We start from the raw sequence: 16,302 nt of genomic DNA, 5'->3' as shown, positions 1-16,302 counted from the left end.
GCTACCTACCTGTAACTGATTTAAGAATGGACTTCCGGAATGGATTAAGTTCGTAAATCAAGGTACCACTGCATTGCTAGGTTGCTTCTGACTAACAAAACAAAATCGAAAATTCTTTCTAGTAGCACCTTAGAGACCAACTGAGTTTGTTCCTGGTATGAGCTTTCGTGTGCATGCACACTTCTTCAGATATTCTGACTAACAAGTTTCTTTAGTTGGCTCCACAGATTTTCGATTGGGTTAAGGTCTGGACTATTCCCAGGCCATTCCTGCAGTGGAATGAGATTATCTTGAAACCACATTTTGCACACAGCAGCAACATGACATGGAGCTGAATCCTGTTGAAATATAAAATAAATAAATAAATAAATAAATAAATAAACTTCAGTATCTGGGAAAAGATCACATGCAGAATGCTTCAGTTTGGGCTCAAGTATTTGATTTATGTATTTGGGGGTTTTACATTCTCATTAATGAAGCAAATTCTGCCCACACCTTTTGCTGTCATACAACCCCAGATCATAACACTAACCGCATTTTTCACGGTAGGTGTAATGCAAGTAAGATGTAAATCTTCTCCGATTCTTCTCACATATTCTTTCATTGTATTATGTTCTTCAAACTCACGAAACAAAAGAAGACAAAAAAAAATCAACAATCACATAACAATTTGACAAAAGCCAACCTAGGCAAGTTGAGCTTCCTATTTGTAGTTATTTGGCTATAACTTTTGATAGAATACAGGTAATTTACATTCTTGATTAAATTATCTTTCCATTGATACATAATTTTATGATATTACTCTAAAAGAAGTAGTGTTATGAACCATCAAACCTCTGAAATATACTTTTTTTCCAAAAGGCTTCCACAATTTTCACCCCACTACTGCATATCAAACTAAGCAACATTCAACAACCCATCATAATCTAATAATAAATATGTCGGTTAGTGACAAACAACAAAGGTAATGAACACACACCAACTCCAGTTCTTCTTGATTTCTTCCTGATGCTCAAATCTTTTTGTCTCCATTGCAGATTTTGATAAATTGGAAATAGAGAACAAGGGTGAACATGACAAAATCCCAACAGAGGAGAAGCCATGCAAAAATTTGGAATGTGGAGAAAGCTGCAGTCAGAGCTCCCATTCCACTTCCCAACAAAAAATTCTCATTGGAAAGAAATCCTATCAGTGTGCACAATGTGGAAAGCACTTCAGTCAGAGCTCCTCTCTCACTTCCCATCAGAGAATTCATATAGGGGAGAAACCCTATCAGTGTATGGAATGTGGAAAGAGCTTCAGTACGAGCTCCAATCTCACTTCCCATCAAAGATTTCATACAGAAGAGAAACGACATCAGTGCATGGAATGTGGAAAGAGCTTCAGTACGAGCTCTGATCTCACTTCCCATCAAATATTTCATACAGGAGAGAAACCATATCAGTGTGTGGAATGTGGAAAGAGCTTCAGTCAGAGCTCCTCTCTCACTTCCCATCAGAGAATTCATATAGCGGAGAAGCCCTATCAGTGCTTGGAATGTGGAAAGAGCTTCAATCGGAGGTCCTATCTCACTTCCCATCAGAGAATTCATACAGGGGAGAAACCCTATCAGTGTGTGGAATGTGGAAAGAGCTTCAGTATGAGCTTCAATCTCACTTCCCATCAAAGATCTCACACAGGAGAGAAACCCTATCAGTGTGTGGAATGTGGAAAGAGCTTCAGTACGAGCTCCTATCTTCCTAAGCACCAGAGAATTCATGCAGGGGAGAAACCTTATCAGTGCGGGGAATGTGGAAAGAGCTTCAGTCATAGTTCCTCTTTCACTTCCCATCAAAGAATTCATACAGGAGAGAAACCATATCAGTGCGGGGAATGTGGAAAGAGTTTCAGCCAGAGCTCCCATCTCACTAAGCATCAGAGAATTCATACAGGGGAGAAAACCTATCAGTGTTTGGAATGTGGAAAGAGCTTCAGTACGAGCTACTATCTTGCAAAGCATCAGAAAATTCATACAGGAGAGAAACCCTATGAGTGCAGGGAATGTGGAAAGAGCTTCAGTAGGAAAGAGAGTCTCACTTCCCATCAAAGAATTCATACAGGGGAGAAACCGTATCAGTGTGTGGAATGTGGAAAGAGCTTCAGGAAGAGCTCACATCTCACTAAACATCACACCATTCATACAGGAGAGAAACCCCACGAGTGTGGGGAATGTGGAAAGAGCTTCAGTCGAAAGGCCAATCTCACTTCCCATCAGAGAATTCATACAGGCGAGAAACCCTATCAGTGCATGGAATGTGGAAAGAGCTTCAGGAAGAGCTCCCATCTCACTAAGCATCACAGAATTCATACAGGGGAGAAACCCTATCAGTGCGTGGAATGTGGAAAGAGCTTCAGGAAGAGCTCCCATCTCACTAAGCATCACAGAATTCATACAGGGGAGTCAACTCCAAAGCTTTGACCTGAGCGGAGGACACTGGATTTAAGCCAGGATCTATCCACGTCTTGTGCCCCTCTTTGTGCCCTGACTGGGCCAGGCGAGAAGACTGGAACACCTTCAGCTCAATCCGGATAACTGGACTCACGACTGTGTGCCATGAGCACCTGTACTAACTTTACAGGTCGAATAAAAGCGGTGGCTATATTAGCTTGAAACAGTTCTTCTTTATTTCTACAAGCTACATTATATACACAGATTATACAGCCTGTATGGCTAAGTTCCTTCCACACATCTTATCTACAGCAGAGATAGAATTACAACTGTCTGTCTGTCTGAACTGACAAGACACAGAGAAGCTAAATAGGGAGATCAAAGACTCAGTTCCCTCCCCCTTCTCTCAGACCACAAGTCATACGATTCTCACAAAGGGAGGGGTGAAATGCTAACAGACACCTGTTTTTTAAGATGAAATTTGGACTTAATTAACAGGGCTGCTTTGAACTAGGGGATATAAAATTATCTCCTAATTGATCAGCCAGGTTTTTGATCTAAAGAAGTACTTTGTAATTGTAATTTGTATGTTGGGGGAGGTTACCTTCCATTATACACTCACACACACACACACACACACACACCTACAGGCGAAACTCGAAAAATTAGAATATCGTGGAAAAGTTCATTTATTTCAGTAGTTCAACTTAAAAGGTGGAACTAATATATGAGATAGACTCATGACATGCAAAGTGAGATATGTCAAGCCTTTATTTGTTATAATTGTGATGATTATGGCATACAGCTGATGAAAACCCCAAATTCACTATCTCAGAAAATTAGAATTGTGAAAAGGTGCAGTACTCAATCCATAACATCTGCAAATGGTTCCTGAGCCTTTAAATGGTCTCTCAGTCTGGTTCAGTAGGAATCACAATCATGGGAAAGGCTGCTGACCTGACAGTTGTGCAGAAAACCATCTTTGAAAACCATCTTTGAAAACCATCTCCATAAGGAAGGAAAGCCTCAAAGGGTAATTGCAGAAGAAGTTGGATGTTCCCAAAGTGCTGTATCAATGCACATTACTGGAAAGTTATGCAGAAGGGGAAAGTGTGGAAGAAAAAGGTGCACAAGCAGCAGGGATGACCACACACAGACAGATCCTGGAGATGGGCTTCAAATGTCGTATTCCTCTTGTCAAGCCACTCCTGATCAAGAAACAATTTCAGAAGCGTCTTACCTGGGCTAAAGAAAAAAAGAACTGGTCTGTTGCTCAGTGGTCCCAAGTCCTCTTCTCTGATGAGAGCAACTTTTGCATCTCATTTGGAAACCAAGGAACCAAAGTCTGGAGGAAGAATGGGGAGGCACACAATGCCAGATGCTTGAAATCCAGTGTGAAGTTTCCACAGTCTGTGTTGATTTGGGGAGCCATGTCATCTGCTGGTGTTGGTCCACTGTGCTTCATTAAGTCCAGGGTCAACGCAGCCATCTACCAGGAGATTTTGGAGCACTTCATGCCTCCTTCTGCAGGTGAGCTTTATGGGGATGCTGACTTCATTTTCCAGCAGGACTTGGCACCTGCCCACACTGCCAAAAGTACCAAAACCTGGTTCAATGCCCATGGGATTACTGTGCTTGATTGGCCAGCAAACTCGCCTGACCTGAACCCCATAGAGAATCTATGGGGCATTGCCAAGAGAAAGATGAGAGACATGAGAACGAGCAATGCAGAAGAGCTGAAGGCCGCTATTGAAGCATCCTGGTCTTCCATCCTGGTCTTCACACCTCAGCAGTGCTACAGGCCAATAGCATCCATGCCACGCTGCATTGAGGCAGTAATTGATGCAAAAGGGGCCCAAACGAAGTACTCAGTACATATGCATGCTTCTACTTTTCAGAGGTCCAATATTGTTCTATTTGCAATCCTTGTTTTGTTGATTTCATTTAAAATTCAAATTTTCTGAGATTGTGAATTTGGGGTTTTCATCAGCTGTACGCCATAATCATCACAATTATAACAAATAAAGGCTTGATATATCTCGCTTTGCATGTCATGAGTCTATCTCATATATTAGTTTCATCTTTTAAGTTGAATTACTGAAATAAATGAACTTTTCCATGATATTCTAATTTTTTGAGTTTCACCTGTATATATATTGCATTTGCTGTTTTACTCAGCAAATCTCCCCCAAAATGGTTAAGTGTTTGAAATATGCAAGCGGGATTTAAAGAGTATTTTGTTACTGTTATGGTTTAACTTCAAAATACACTGTGTGAAATTTTGACTATGCTTTTGGCAACGACCCTCAATGGAATGATAAAAAGAATTCTTGACTGGAGATACTGTGCTTTCGCTGAGGCATCAACTTCTTAGTAGCTGGAACGAGATGACCAGAAGGGTTATTGGAATTTATAGATTGCAAAAGTGAAGTTTGATCGACACCTCAACCTCTAGGGAGCTTCTAGGTGCTTTCTGCACCACCTACAGTACCCACAGAATTGTGACTTCTACTGGCAACACACATAGGAGAACAAATGAAAGATAAACCTGGAAAGGGCCACACCAAATGGACATCCAGCGTGAAGAGGTAACTTTTCCCACTGCTGAACAATGTCACAGGTAGAGGTGATGAAATGCTAGAATTGTTCTCGGGGCAAGGGGAGCTGCTGGGAAATTCAACTGTGGGCTCAAAATATGACTTTTTAAAAAAGTCGCTGCCATTATGGGCATTGCCATTCCAATGGCGTGCATGCATCATGTGATTGATTGTGCAAGGCGGGCCTTACCTGGCCCCCCACCAATATTTTATTCAAGTCGGCACCACTGGGTCGGGTGGTTTACAAATTAAATAAATACATGAATAGCCTTCCTTTGCACATGTTCCAGCTTGTCAATATCCTTATTATCATTTTTAAAATTTATGTGCCCTTCATTTGAAGATTTCACAACATAAACACACAGGATGAAAGCATAGCTTTCTCAAAAACTAAGTAAACCTAGAGAAATCTCTTCTCCCCTTTTTTTGGATGGAGTTACATACTTCAACAAGGTATGGGGACTGCTGTGGAAATAGTGCATCTTGATTTCAGTAAGGCTTTTGACAAAGTCCCCAGTGATATTTCTGCAAGGAAGCTGGTAAAATGAGGGCTGAACGAGGTAATTGGTAGGTGGATTTGACTGACCGATCCCAAAGAGGACTCCTTCATGGTTCTTCATCATCCTGGGTGAAAGTGACAAGAGGGGTACTGCAGTGCAGGGTTCTGTCCTGGGCCTGTTGTTGTTCAACGTCTTTATAAATGACTTGGATGAAGGAACTGAGGGGATTCTCATCACATTTCCAGACGACACCAAACGGGGAGCGGAGGCCAATGTGGCAGAAGGCAGAATCAGATCAAGGGAAGGAATAGTACCACATTTTTCCGCGTTGGTCAGGCCCCACCTAGAATACGGTGTTCAATTCTGGGCACCACAATTTCAGTATCTTAAATTTTGTTTGCCTGGGGAAATCAAGAAGGTGGGGAACACAATCCATATTCCTTTTATAACACATGGCCAATGTTTATTGAATACATGTATTGTTAACACTGTTGCAGGAATCCACCCAGCACTCAGGGGAAGATGTGGTGTGATCTTTTGGGGTAATCTAATGAAATTTGTAACACATGGCAGGATGAAAGTCTGCAATTTCACCAGGACAAGTTATTTGTTGTTTACTGTTGTAGCCATTGCTTTCTGAAAAATTATCTTCTGCACCATGAAGATAATAAAAACATTGTTTTTAAAAAAGGAGGGGGGAAATCATGTGTACTCTTCCATTAATGTGTACTCTAATGTGTTCTCTTACATGTGTTGAGTGTTATTTGGAGACTGTAACTCCCAGTAATTTCACATTATCTATGGGTTTCTGTGTGTTTAGCACACATGATTGCAGGTGAGACTGAATAAAACACTTCCTAGGAAATTCCCTTTGACTGCTTCTGTATTGTTTCAAATGTGACTTCACTTACAGATAAATACAGTTACAGGTAGGTAGCCGTGTTGGTCTGCCATAGTCAAAACAAAATAAAAGATTCCATCTTGTAGCACCTTAGAGACCAACTAAGTTTGTTCTTGGTATGAGCTTTTGTGTGCATGCACACTTCTTCAGATACACTGAAACCGATAAATACAGATCATATTTGACTTGGAGCGCAAATACCACTGCTCTGGTAAAGAATAATAGAATCCTAGAGTTGGAAGAGACCACAAGGGCCATCCAGTCCAACTCCCTGCCAAGCAGGAAACACCGATTAACACCCAAAAGAACCAAGGTCACGAACAACGCTATACCAAACACACAAAGATCGTAACCGGCTGATAAAGTAATCTCAATTTCCCATCATTTTTGCATATAAGCAGATATAATATAGGACTCAAACATAATAATACATGGGTACAACTATTCAACTGCAAATATATGACATCAACGTGTCAATATGTATCACGAGATCCACATAAAATAGATCAAGGTCCCAAGGCAGACAAAAGTCAAGCATAGATGTGAAAATTATAGCCTTGCCAGTCTGCAAATTATTATGTTTGAGTCCTATATTATATCTGTTTATATGTAAAAATGATGGGAAATTGAGATTACTTTATCAGCCGGTTACGAAGCAGGAAACACCATCAAAGCATTCCTGACAGATGGCTGTCAAGCCTCTGCTTAAAGACCTCCAAAGAAGGAGACTCCACCACACTCCTTGGCAGCAAATTCCACTGTCGGACAGCTCTTACTGTCAGGAAGTTCTTCCTAGAAGAAAGAAGGCCCGGCAGAGAATTTATTTCCTCAGACTTTAAAAGAAGAACAATCTGAGTGAGAGACCGCTGGTGTCCTTCTACCGAGGCTCAACAGAGAGCATTCTTACATACTGTATCTGTGCTTGGTTTTCCAGCTGCACAGCCAGAAAAAGGAAGGTACTCCAGTAGGTCATAACCACAGCCCAAAAGATTATTGGTCATCCTCTCCCATCTTTGGAAGAATTATACAGTTCCCATTGCCTTAAAAAAGTAAACAATATTCTACAGGATCCATCTCATCCGGGATATAGTCTCTTTGCACTACTGCCTTCGGGCAAGAGATTACATTACAAACAAATAGATTAAAATTAAATCACGAACAAATAGAGCCATAACTATCTTAAATGCTGTAACTAGATAATGACCTTGGGGAGTTGTGACGGGTGTGTTTGTGCATGTGTGGCTGAAAATGTGTTTTTTTATGTGGTTTTTTTTTTGTTCTGTTTTTATGAGAGGGCATTCAATTTTGTTGCACTTGTACAACGTTGTACAATGACAATAAAGGAATCTTATTATTTCTTGCTGACAAATCATACCCTAGTCAGCTCACTAATCTCAACCCCAACAAACCCTGCGCTTAACATGCACAGCTTTTCTTCCCATTTCTTAGGTGGAAATAACTGAACGGGAGAAGGGAGATAGACCCTTTTCCTCAACCTTTGGGGATCGGGGGGGGGGGTCTTCATTGTGGAGAGCCAGTGTGGTGTGGAGAGCCAAGGGGGTGTAATGGTTAAGAGCGGTAGACTCGTTATCTGGGGAACCGGGTTCGCGTCTCCACTCCTCCACATGCAGCTCTGGGTGACCTTGGGTGTCACACTCCTCTGAAGTCTCTCAGCCCCACTCACTTCACAGAGTGTTTGTTGTGGGGGAGGAAGGGAAAGGAGAATGTTAGCCACTTTGAGAGTCCTTCGGGTAGTGAAAGGGGATATCAAATCAAACTCTTCTTCTTCTTCCTTCTCTTCTTCTTCTTCTTCTTCTTCTTCCCTTAGTCCTGCTCTGAAAGCTTGGTAGATGTGGAGTTTGCTCACACACGCCATGATTAAAAATCAACTTCTTTTAGCAAGCCCAATGCCACTCTGCCAATTGTCTCACTCCCAGCTAACTCTCCACTAGAGTTGTTCTCCACAAGGAAGGTCCCCCCTTGAATGACTTCAGTGTTGGATGCATGGACGCTTTAGATGAAACTCCTGCACTGCAGGGGGTTGCACTAGATGACCCGGGGTGTTCCTTAAAACGTAAAGGGACCTGACCGTTAGTCCAGTTGTGAACAACTATGGGGTTGCGGCACTCATCTTGCTCTATAGGCCAAGGGAGCCGGCGTACAGCTTCCGGGTGATGTGGCCAGCATGACTAAGCCGCTTCTGGCGAACCAGAGCAGCGCATGGAAATGCTGTTTACCCGCTGGAGTGGTACCTATTTATCTACTTGCACTTTGATGTGCTTTCGAACTGCTAGGTTGGCAGGAGCAGGGACCGAGCAACGGGAGCTCACCCCGTCACGGTGATTCGAACCCCCGAACATCTGATCGGCAAGCCCTAGGCTCTGTGGTTTAACCCACAGCACCACCCACGTCCCATTTGCGGGGTCCCTTACAATTCTACAATTTTATGATTCTGCTCTGGTCAGACCTCATCTGGAATACTGTGCCCAGTTCTGGGCACCACAGTTCAAGAAGGATACTGACAAGCTGGAACGGGTCCAGAAGAGGGCAACCAAAATGGTCCAAGGCCTGGAAACGATGCCTTATGAGGAACGGCTTAGGGAGCTGGGTATGTTTAGCCTGGAGAAGAGAAGGTTGAGGGGTGATATGACAGCCATGTTCAAATATATCAAAGGATGTCATATAGGTTCAAATATATAAAAGGATGTCATATAGGAGGGTGAAAGGTTGTTTTCTGCTGCTCCAGAGAAGCGGACACGGGGCAATGGATTCAAACTACAAGAAAGAAGATTCCACCTAAACATTAGGAAGAACTTCCTGACAGTGAGAGCTGTTTGACAGTGGAATTTGCTGCCAGGGAGTGTGGTGGAGTCTCCTTCTTTGGAGGTCTTGAAGCGGAGGCTTGACAGCCATCTGTCAGGAATGCTTTGATGGTGTTTCCTGCTTGGCAGGGGGTTGGACTGGATAGCCCTTGGGGTCTCTTCCAACTCTAGGATTCTAGGATTCTACATACCACAATTGTTTGAGGGGGAAATTGTGCTTTAAAGGTACATAGCCAAAATAAAGAAGATGGTTTTTACGAAGGCTTTCCTTTTTCAATATTTGTAGTCCTTGCTTGGTGCTTTGAGGTTTGGCAGCCAAAGAGCCACTTAATTGTCCCAGGCCCCAGTTGGCTTGGAAGATCCCTCAAGGTCTCCGAAATATGCAGCACAAATACCTCACCAAACGGCCAAAGCCAGCATTTGCTTGGGAAGGGCCATTGCTGGCTCCATAATTTGGTAAGTTGAACCTCAGGATCAGCCCTGTTGTGAGGCCACTTCCTCAGGAAGTAGGATTTTGGGCGTCAGTAAGGCAAGAAATGGTTAGCTATTTGATTTATTATTGCTGTATTATTATTATTATTATTATTATTATTATTATTATTATTATTATTATTTTGCTGTCATAGAGGGGGAGAGGTTCTGGTTGGGTTTTCTGCTTCTGCCCAAATAACCTGACTGGTATTGAAGACTTTGAACTAGGTGGGAGGTCCAAAATGTATTGGGTTGTACCTGCTGCATTTAAAAAAAAAAATTAGCTACTACGCTTCACAGAATGAAGCATTTGAATTTGCAGTGGTGAACCGATCGGGGATTGTTTCTGACAGCAGAAAGCACAGTGTTGCATAAAGCGCTTCAAAACACTCTAAAACTGCTCTGGAGTCCCCGAAATTTCATTGCAGCTCAGAGCATGGTAGCTGTGGTGCCTCTGGGGCAGGAAAGCTGGTCAGAGGAGATGTTTGCCCCCAGGCAGAACAGCTCTGGAAGACAGCTTGATGCAGGGAGTTACTTAGGCTCAGAGAAAGGGAATAGAATTTGGGTTCTGGGTGTGATATATATATAACCTTTTGGGTGAGATGTCTGTCTGAAGGTAACTCTTCAAGATCTCCAGGACCAGGTGATTTCTTCAAGAAGATTTCACTGGGGTGGGGAACTTGCCACCCACTCAGTCATAGAATAATAGAATTAAAGAGTTGGAAGGGACTCCAAGGGTTGTCTAGTCCAAGCCTCTGCAATGTAGCAGTCACAGCTAAAGCACCCATGGCAGATGCTCATCCATTGATGCTTTCTTCTTCTTCTTTCTTTCTTTCTTCTTCTTCTTCTTCTTCTTCTTCTTCTTCTTCTTTTCTTCTTCCTCTTTTCTTCTTCTTCTTCTTCTTCTTCTTCTTCTCTTCTTCTTCTCTTCTTCTTCTTCTCTTCTTCTTTCTCTTCTTCTCTCTCTCCTCTCGTAGACTGCCCATGACTTTCTGCTCCAAAAGTCTCAGCCGCCACAGGGCAAAGTGGTCCCCTCTTTCCACACAACTGGGTTCAGAAGACCCTCTGGACCAGCACTTGAGAAAATGCTCTTTCCAGGACAGGGTGAGGCTGCAGGTAACTCAGCCGTGAGAAACCTTCCATCGCTCCGTTCCCTGCCCACTTCTGTTCATTCAGGTGGCTTTATTTATTTACTTGAATAATTCTAAGCTCCCTCCCTTGCAAATGACCCATGACCATGGTACCACAAACAGTTTAAATCATGCCGGGCAGTCATAAATGCAGCAATTCAATAAAACGAGAGCAGATAACTAAATGGTTGGAACAACAGCCTATAGAACACACATTTTGGCACTCACTCTGCGCATGGGCACCCTGTAAATGCCAGGGTATAAAAGCAACTCAGCCAGCATCTGAAAAAGAAAGTGTTGGCTGCACCTCCGAGGGGAGGGCATTCCCTAAATGGGATATGCCACCATAGAGAAGGCCTTCTTCCATGTCAAGTTCACGGTATATTTGGGTTATGTACAAACTAGCATGTGTGAAAACAGTTTATGAAGGTAAGCAGATTTTATCTTCAGCTATGGGTGCTCCTGAATTTCCCTTTCAAACCCCACATCCCTCCATTGCAGGGGGTTGGGCGAGATGATCCTAGGGGTCCGTTCCAATGTTACAGTTCTATGATTCCATTGAAAAGTTCGTAAACACCTGGGAAACATCTTGTAAGTTGATGGATTCTCCTTCCTTGGAAGATTTAAAGCAGAGATTGGATGGCCATCTGTCATGGATGCTTTAGTTGGGATTCCTTTATTGCAGCGGGTTGGACTAGATGATCCTTTGGGTCTCTCCCAACTCTACAATTCTGGGATTTTATGCCTTTGGTTGCTTCTAGAATACTACAAATAGTGGGTACCTCCCACATCTCAGCAGGACAGAGTGTTCCACAAAATGGGGCAGCCTGACCTGAGCTGCTCTTGGGAGTACCTGAGATTTCAGAGTCTTCAAGGAGAAAATGAATTAAACACAATAAATAGGACTTCTCTCCTGATTTGTTGCCAGATACGTGGAATGATGGTCCCTCCCGTGGCGTAAGATGCCGGCCTTCTACAATGCCTGCGTCAGCCCGTCCACCTTCTCCCTCATGGGCATCCCTCAGCTGGAAGCTGCCCATGTCTGGATCTCCATCCCTTTCTGCTCCATGTACGTCATGGCCGTGGTGGGCAACTGCACCATCCTCTTCATCATCCGGGCCGAGCCCAACCTCCACGAGCCCATGTACCTCTTCCTCTCCATGTTGGCCGCCATTGACTTGGTCCTCTCCTCTTCCACCATGCCCAAGCTGCTCAGCATCTTCTGGTTGGGCAACAAGGACATTGCCTTCCACTCCTGCCTCCTCCAGATGTTTGTCATCCACTCTTTTGCCACCATTGAATCTGGGATCTTCCTGGCCATGGCCTTTGACCGCTATGTGGCCATATGCACCCCCTTGAGGCACAGGACCATCCTGACCCACTCGGTGGTGGCCAAGATCGGGCTGGCCGCTGCTCTGCGAGGCTTCCTATACATCGCTCCACTGCCTCTTCTCGCTCATCGATACACCTACTACCACACCAACATCATTGCACACTCCTACTGCGAGCACATGGCTGTGGTGATGCTCTCCTGCGAGGACATCTCCATCAGCAACATCTACGGCATGGCCATTGGCTTCCTGGTACTCATTGTTGACTCCCTGTGCATCGGGGTGTCCTACGTCCTCATCTTTCGGGCGGTGATGAGCTTGTCCACCACTGAGGCCCGCCTTAAGACCTTCAGCACTTGCACCTCACATATCACCGCCATCTTGGCCTTTTACATCCCCATAGCAGTTTCATCTTTGACTCACCGGTTCGGGCACAATGTGGCTCCCCCAACTCACATCCTCCTGGCCAACTTCTATCTCATCTTCCCTCCCGTCTTGAATCCTATCGTTTATGCCGCCCGGACAAAAGAGATACAAAGGAAATTGGCTAAGATGCTGTCTTGGTCTCGGACATGAGCTACAGGCTTGATGTGAGCCTCAGGGTGATTTGTGGCTCAAATCAAATGCAAGGAGAAAGCCATCTGGACTAGATCTAGATGGGGAGTCTCTTACCAATACCACTTGCATATACTAAGAATCAGTCATAGAATATAAAAGGCTGACCCACATTAATGGTGTTAAGAATAATTGCTTAATTGACACTGAAATGAAGAATGTTTATGTGTTTTGCTGAAAGGGTTTAAGTGGGAGATTCCACTGAAGCTAAAGAACAGCAAGAAGTGGTCTCTGAGCTCCTTGATGGATTGATAATTAACAATTGCTGTTTTCTGCTAGCTAACACATGAGTATTTAACCTTAGATCAGGTTTATTTTATTTCTAAGAAGATGAACCTGTGCTGGACCTACACATATATTGTATGGAAATATTTGGATGTATCTGTGATGTTTTCGTTCTGTTTTGAAGGAAGTTCTGCAAGCAAAGGTTTGAACACTCCAATGAGTCTGGGCAATGCTTCATTCCAAAAGAGTCGGTTGTTATGCATCCAGTTGCTTCAAATATTAATATCTGCAATAAATGTTTCCCTTCTTCGCTGCCATGCTTAAATGCACATATGTTGTGTGTTACCTCATTCACATGTGACTCCCCTCGGCCTCCACTTTGGTGTGGTAAATCTGGGACATAAAATCCTTCTTTACCCATTGCTCCTTCCTCCCCACTCTGTCCCAGCTGCCTTTGACCTCACTATAGTTTACAGCAGTGAGGAGTTTGGGCGTGCAGCAAGTTTTCTTGTGGTGTACTCCTTGTCAAAGGGTTATTGGTCAGTTAATTAAGGTGAAACTCAATAAACCGAAGTTCAGTCCAAATAAGACTGAGATACTGCTATTGTGGTTCTCTAGACAGGATGGGTTGGAGGTGGTCTGCTCTTGATGGGGATATGCTCCCTCTGAAGAAGCAAGTCCATAGCTTTGGGGTACTTCTGGATCCATCACTGTTGCGTGAAGCTCATGTGGCCTCCTCGGGAAAATATCCTCTTCAAACCTCTAGCCAAATGACCCACTCTATCTACTCTTTTGCTAGTTCAACCTCAATGCCACGGCAGGAAATTGCAGAGTTCCATTTTCCCTTTGTAATGCTCAATGTATGCACAAGGGGTTGATCACACAAGAAAGGCAGAAAGTTCCCTGGGTTGGTTGTTGTTGTTCAGTCGTTCAGTCGTGTCCGACTCTTCGTGACCCCATGGACCAGAGCACGCCAGGCACGCCTATCCTTCACTGCCTCTCGCAGTTTGGCCAAACTCATGTTAGTAGCTTCGAGAACACTGTCCAACCATCTCGTCCTCTGTCGTCCCCTTCTCCTTGTGTCCTCCATCTTTCCCAACATCAGGGTCTTTTCTAGGGAGTCTTCTCTTCTCATGAGGTGGCCATGAGGTGGGTTACAGCTGTCTAAGTCTCTTGGGAGTGTTGCGAGGGAAGGTTTGAGACAGAACCTGTGTGGTGCATTGGTTAGAATGTCAGACTAGGATCTAGGAGAGACCAGTCTTCAAATCCCCACTTGGTCATGAAGCTCACTGGGTGACCTTTGGCCAGTCACTGCCTCTCAGCCTAACCTACCTCAAAGGGTTGTTGGGATTGAAAAAAGGAGGGAGAGAACCCTGTATGCAACTTGGCGCTCCCTGGAGAAAAAGGTGGGATATAAATGCAATCAGTAAATCAATACAGACATCTCTATCAAAATAGAATTGTTTTTGCATAAACCAATCCAAAACAAATCAATCGAACCAACCTGCAGACTTTCTCCCTCCTCATTCCCCTCAAATAAGTCCTTTGAATGAGGCTGATTGCCAAGCTGGGCCCTGCAGCGTTCACCAACCTGGTGCTCCTCAAATGTTTGGACCACAACCCTCACCATTCCTGACACCACATGCCTTTGCCGGATGGGACTGGTGTGGTCTCAAACATGTGGAGGGCAACAGGTTGTACAGTGACTGGTGCAATGTGCAGCCATGAGATCTGCCATATTTGGCTTATCTCAAATCAGTTACCCATTTCTAGGGAGTCTTCTCTTCTCATGAGGTGGCCAAAGTACTGGAGCCTCAGCTTCAGGATCTGTCCTTCCAGTGAGCACTCAGGGCTGATTTCTTTGAGAATGGATAGGTTTGATCTTCTTGCAGTCCATGGGACTCTCAAGAGTCTCCTCCAGCACCATAATTCAGAAGCATCAATTCTTCGGCGATCAGCCTTCTTGATGGTCCAGCTCTCACTTCCATACATTACTACTGGGAAAACCATATATGGAAAAACTATAGCTTTAACTATACGGACAATAGGAGACTTTAAAAAAAGACTTGGAACCATTTATGGTGTATCTACAGAAACAATGTAAAGAAATGGACTCACTAGCAGGATTTGAGTAAACACTTACAATTAACAAAACAAATACAGAAAGGACGATGTTAAAACGATAAGAGCATAACAATATTTAATTTAAATATATATTATTAAGATATAAAGCATGCAGGAGAAGTTAAGATGTAAAAAAACAAAAAACAGAAGAGGAAGTTGAGGGAAGTTGGGGGGAGGGGGGAATTTGGGAATTGTATTTTGTGTGTTATTTGATATGATGTTATTAGATAAAATGTAAAAATTTTAAAAAATAAAAAAAAAGAATGTGCTACAAAGCAAGCCAACATATTCACTGAGCTGTCAGCCACAACCCCAAGATCTCTTTCCCAGTCAGTCGCCACCAGCAGAGGCAGATTTAAAAGAGAGCAACCAGTTCACCTACACTAGACCCTGATGTTGGGAAAGATGGAGGGCACAAAGAGAAGGGGACAACAGAGGATGAGATGGTTGGACAGTGTTCTCGAAGCTACTAGCATGAGTTTGGCCAAACTGCGAGAGGCAGTGAAGGATAGGCGTGCCTGGCGTGCTCTGGTCCATGGGGTCACGAAGAGTCGGACACGACTGAACGACTGAAAAACAACACAACAATTGTCTTTGTCTCTTAAGTCCTTCAGTTAGCTTCACCATTTCAGCGTATTTTTGTTTCCATTCTTCTTTAGTTGGTATTTTGTCACTTTTCCATCTTTGGGCTAGCAATATCCCAGCCGCAGTTGTAGCATACATAAAAAGTTCCTTCTTCTTTTTTGTCAAATCTTGACCTGAAATGCCTGGTGTTATGTATTAAAGTTCTCACCCCAGTGGCTTAGCGGGGAAGGGGCTTTGGGGGCGGGCCTCCCCGGGCACCGCCCTGGGGGGGATACTCGGGGCCCCACCCCCGCGATCGGTCGGCCAGCGCCTGCTTTGCTTCCCCCCCCTTTTAAAGGGCTTTTTCCGACACTCGGCTGCATCACCCTTGTCGCTGGCGTGATGCCCCTCCCCACTGGCCCGCCCCTTGCCTCCACGCCGTGGCTCTGCAGCCGAGCGCCGCAAAAAGCCCTTAAAAAGGGGGGAACCAGCCGCTGGCAAAGCGAACAAGCAGCTGGTTTCCTTCCCCACCCATTTTTTAAAGGGCTCTGCAGCCACCTGCAGAGCAAACAAGCGGCTGCTTTTCCTTCGTAG

The 16,302-nt window shown here is 44.1% G+C and overlaps 1 protein-coding gene and 1 pseudogene across 2 annotated transcripts; one reads left to right on the top strand and one right to left on the bottom strand.

The window, feature by feature from the left end:
* Nucleotides 1–16,302, bottom strand: part of LOC117044872 — a 934,741-nt pseudogene that overhangs the window by 854,264 nt on the left and 64,175 nt on the right.
* LOC117044906 (olfactory receptor 52M1-like) lies at nt 11,212–12,756 on the top strand. 2 transcript variants are annotated; one of them, XM_033145698.1, is made up of 2 exons: nt 11,212–11,228; nt 11,841–12,756. In XM_033145698.1, exons 1-2 carry the CDS (start codon nt 11,215–11,217, stop codon nt 12,754–12,756), a joined length of 930 nt encoding a protein of 309 aa, XP_033001589.1. In that variant the 5' UTR covers nt 11,212–11,214. The 2 variants fall into 2 exon arrangements, with proteins under 2 accessions (XP_033001589.1, XP_033001588.1); XM_033145697.1 differs by lacking the exon at nt 11,212–11,228 and having other exon boundaries at nt 11,812–12,756.

Source organism: Lacerta agilis, chromosome 4 (genome assembly GCF_009819535.1).
Source record: "Lacerta agilis isolate rLacAgi1 chromosome 4, rLacAgi1.pri, whole genome shotgun sequence".
Classification (NCBI taxonomy): Eukaryota; Metazoa; Chordata; class Lepidosauria; order Squamata; family Lacertidae; genus Lacerta; species Lacerta agilis.
Note: the sequence above shows the minus strand (reverse complement) of the source record. Positions and strands in the feature narration are given on the sequence as shown.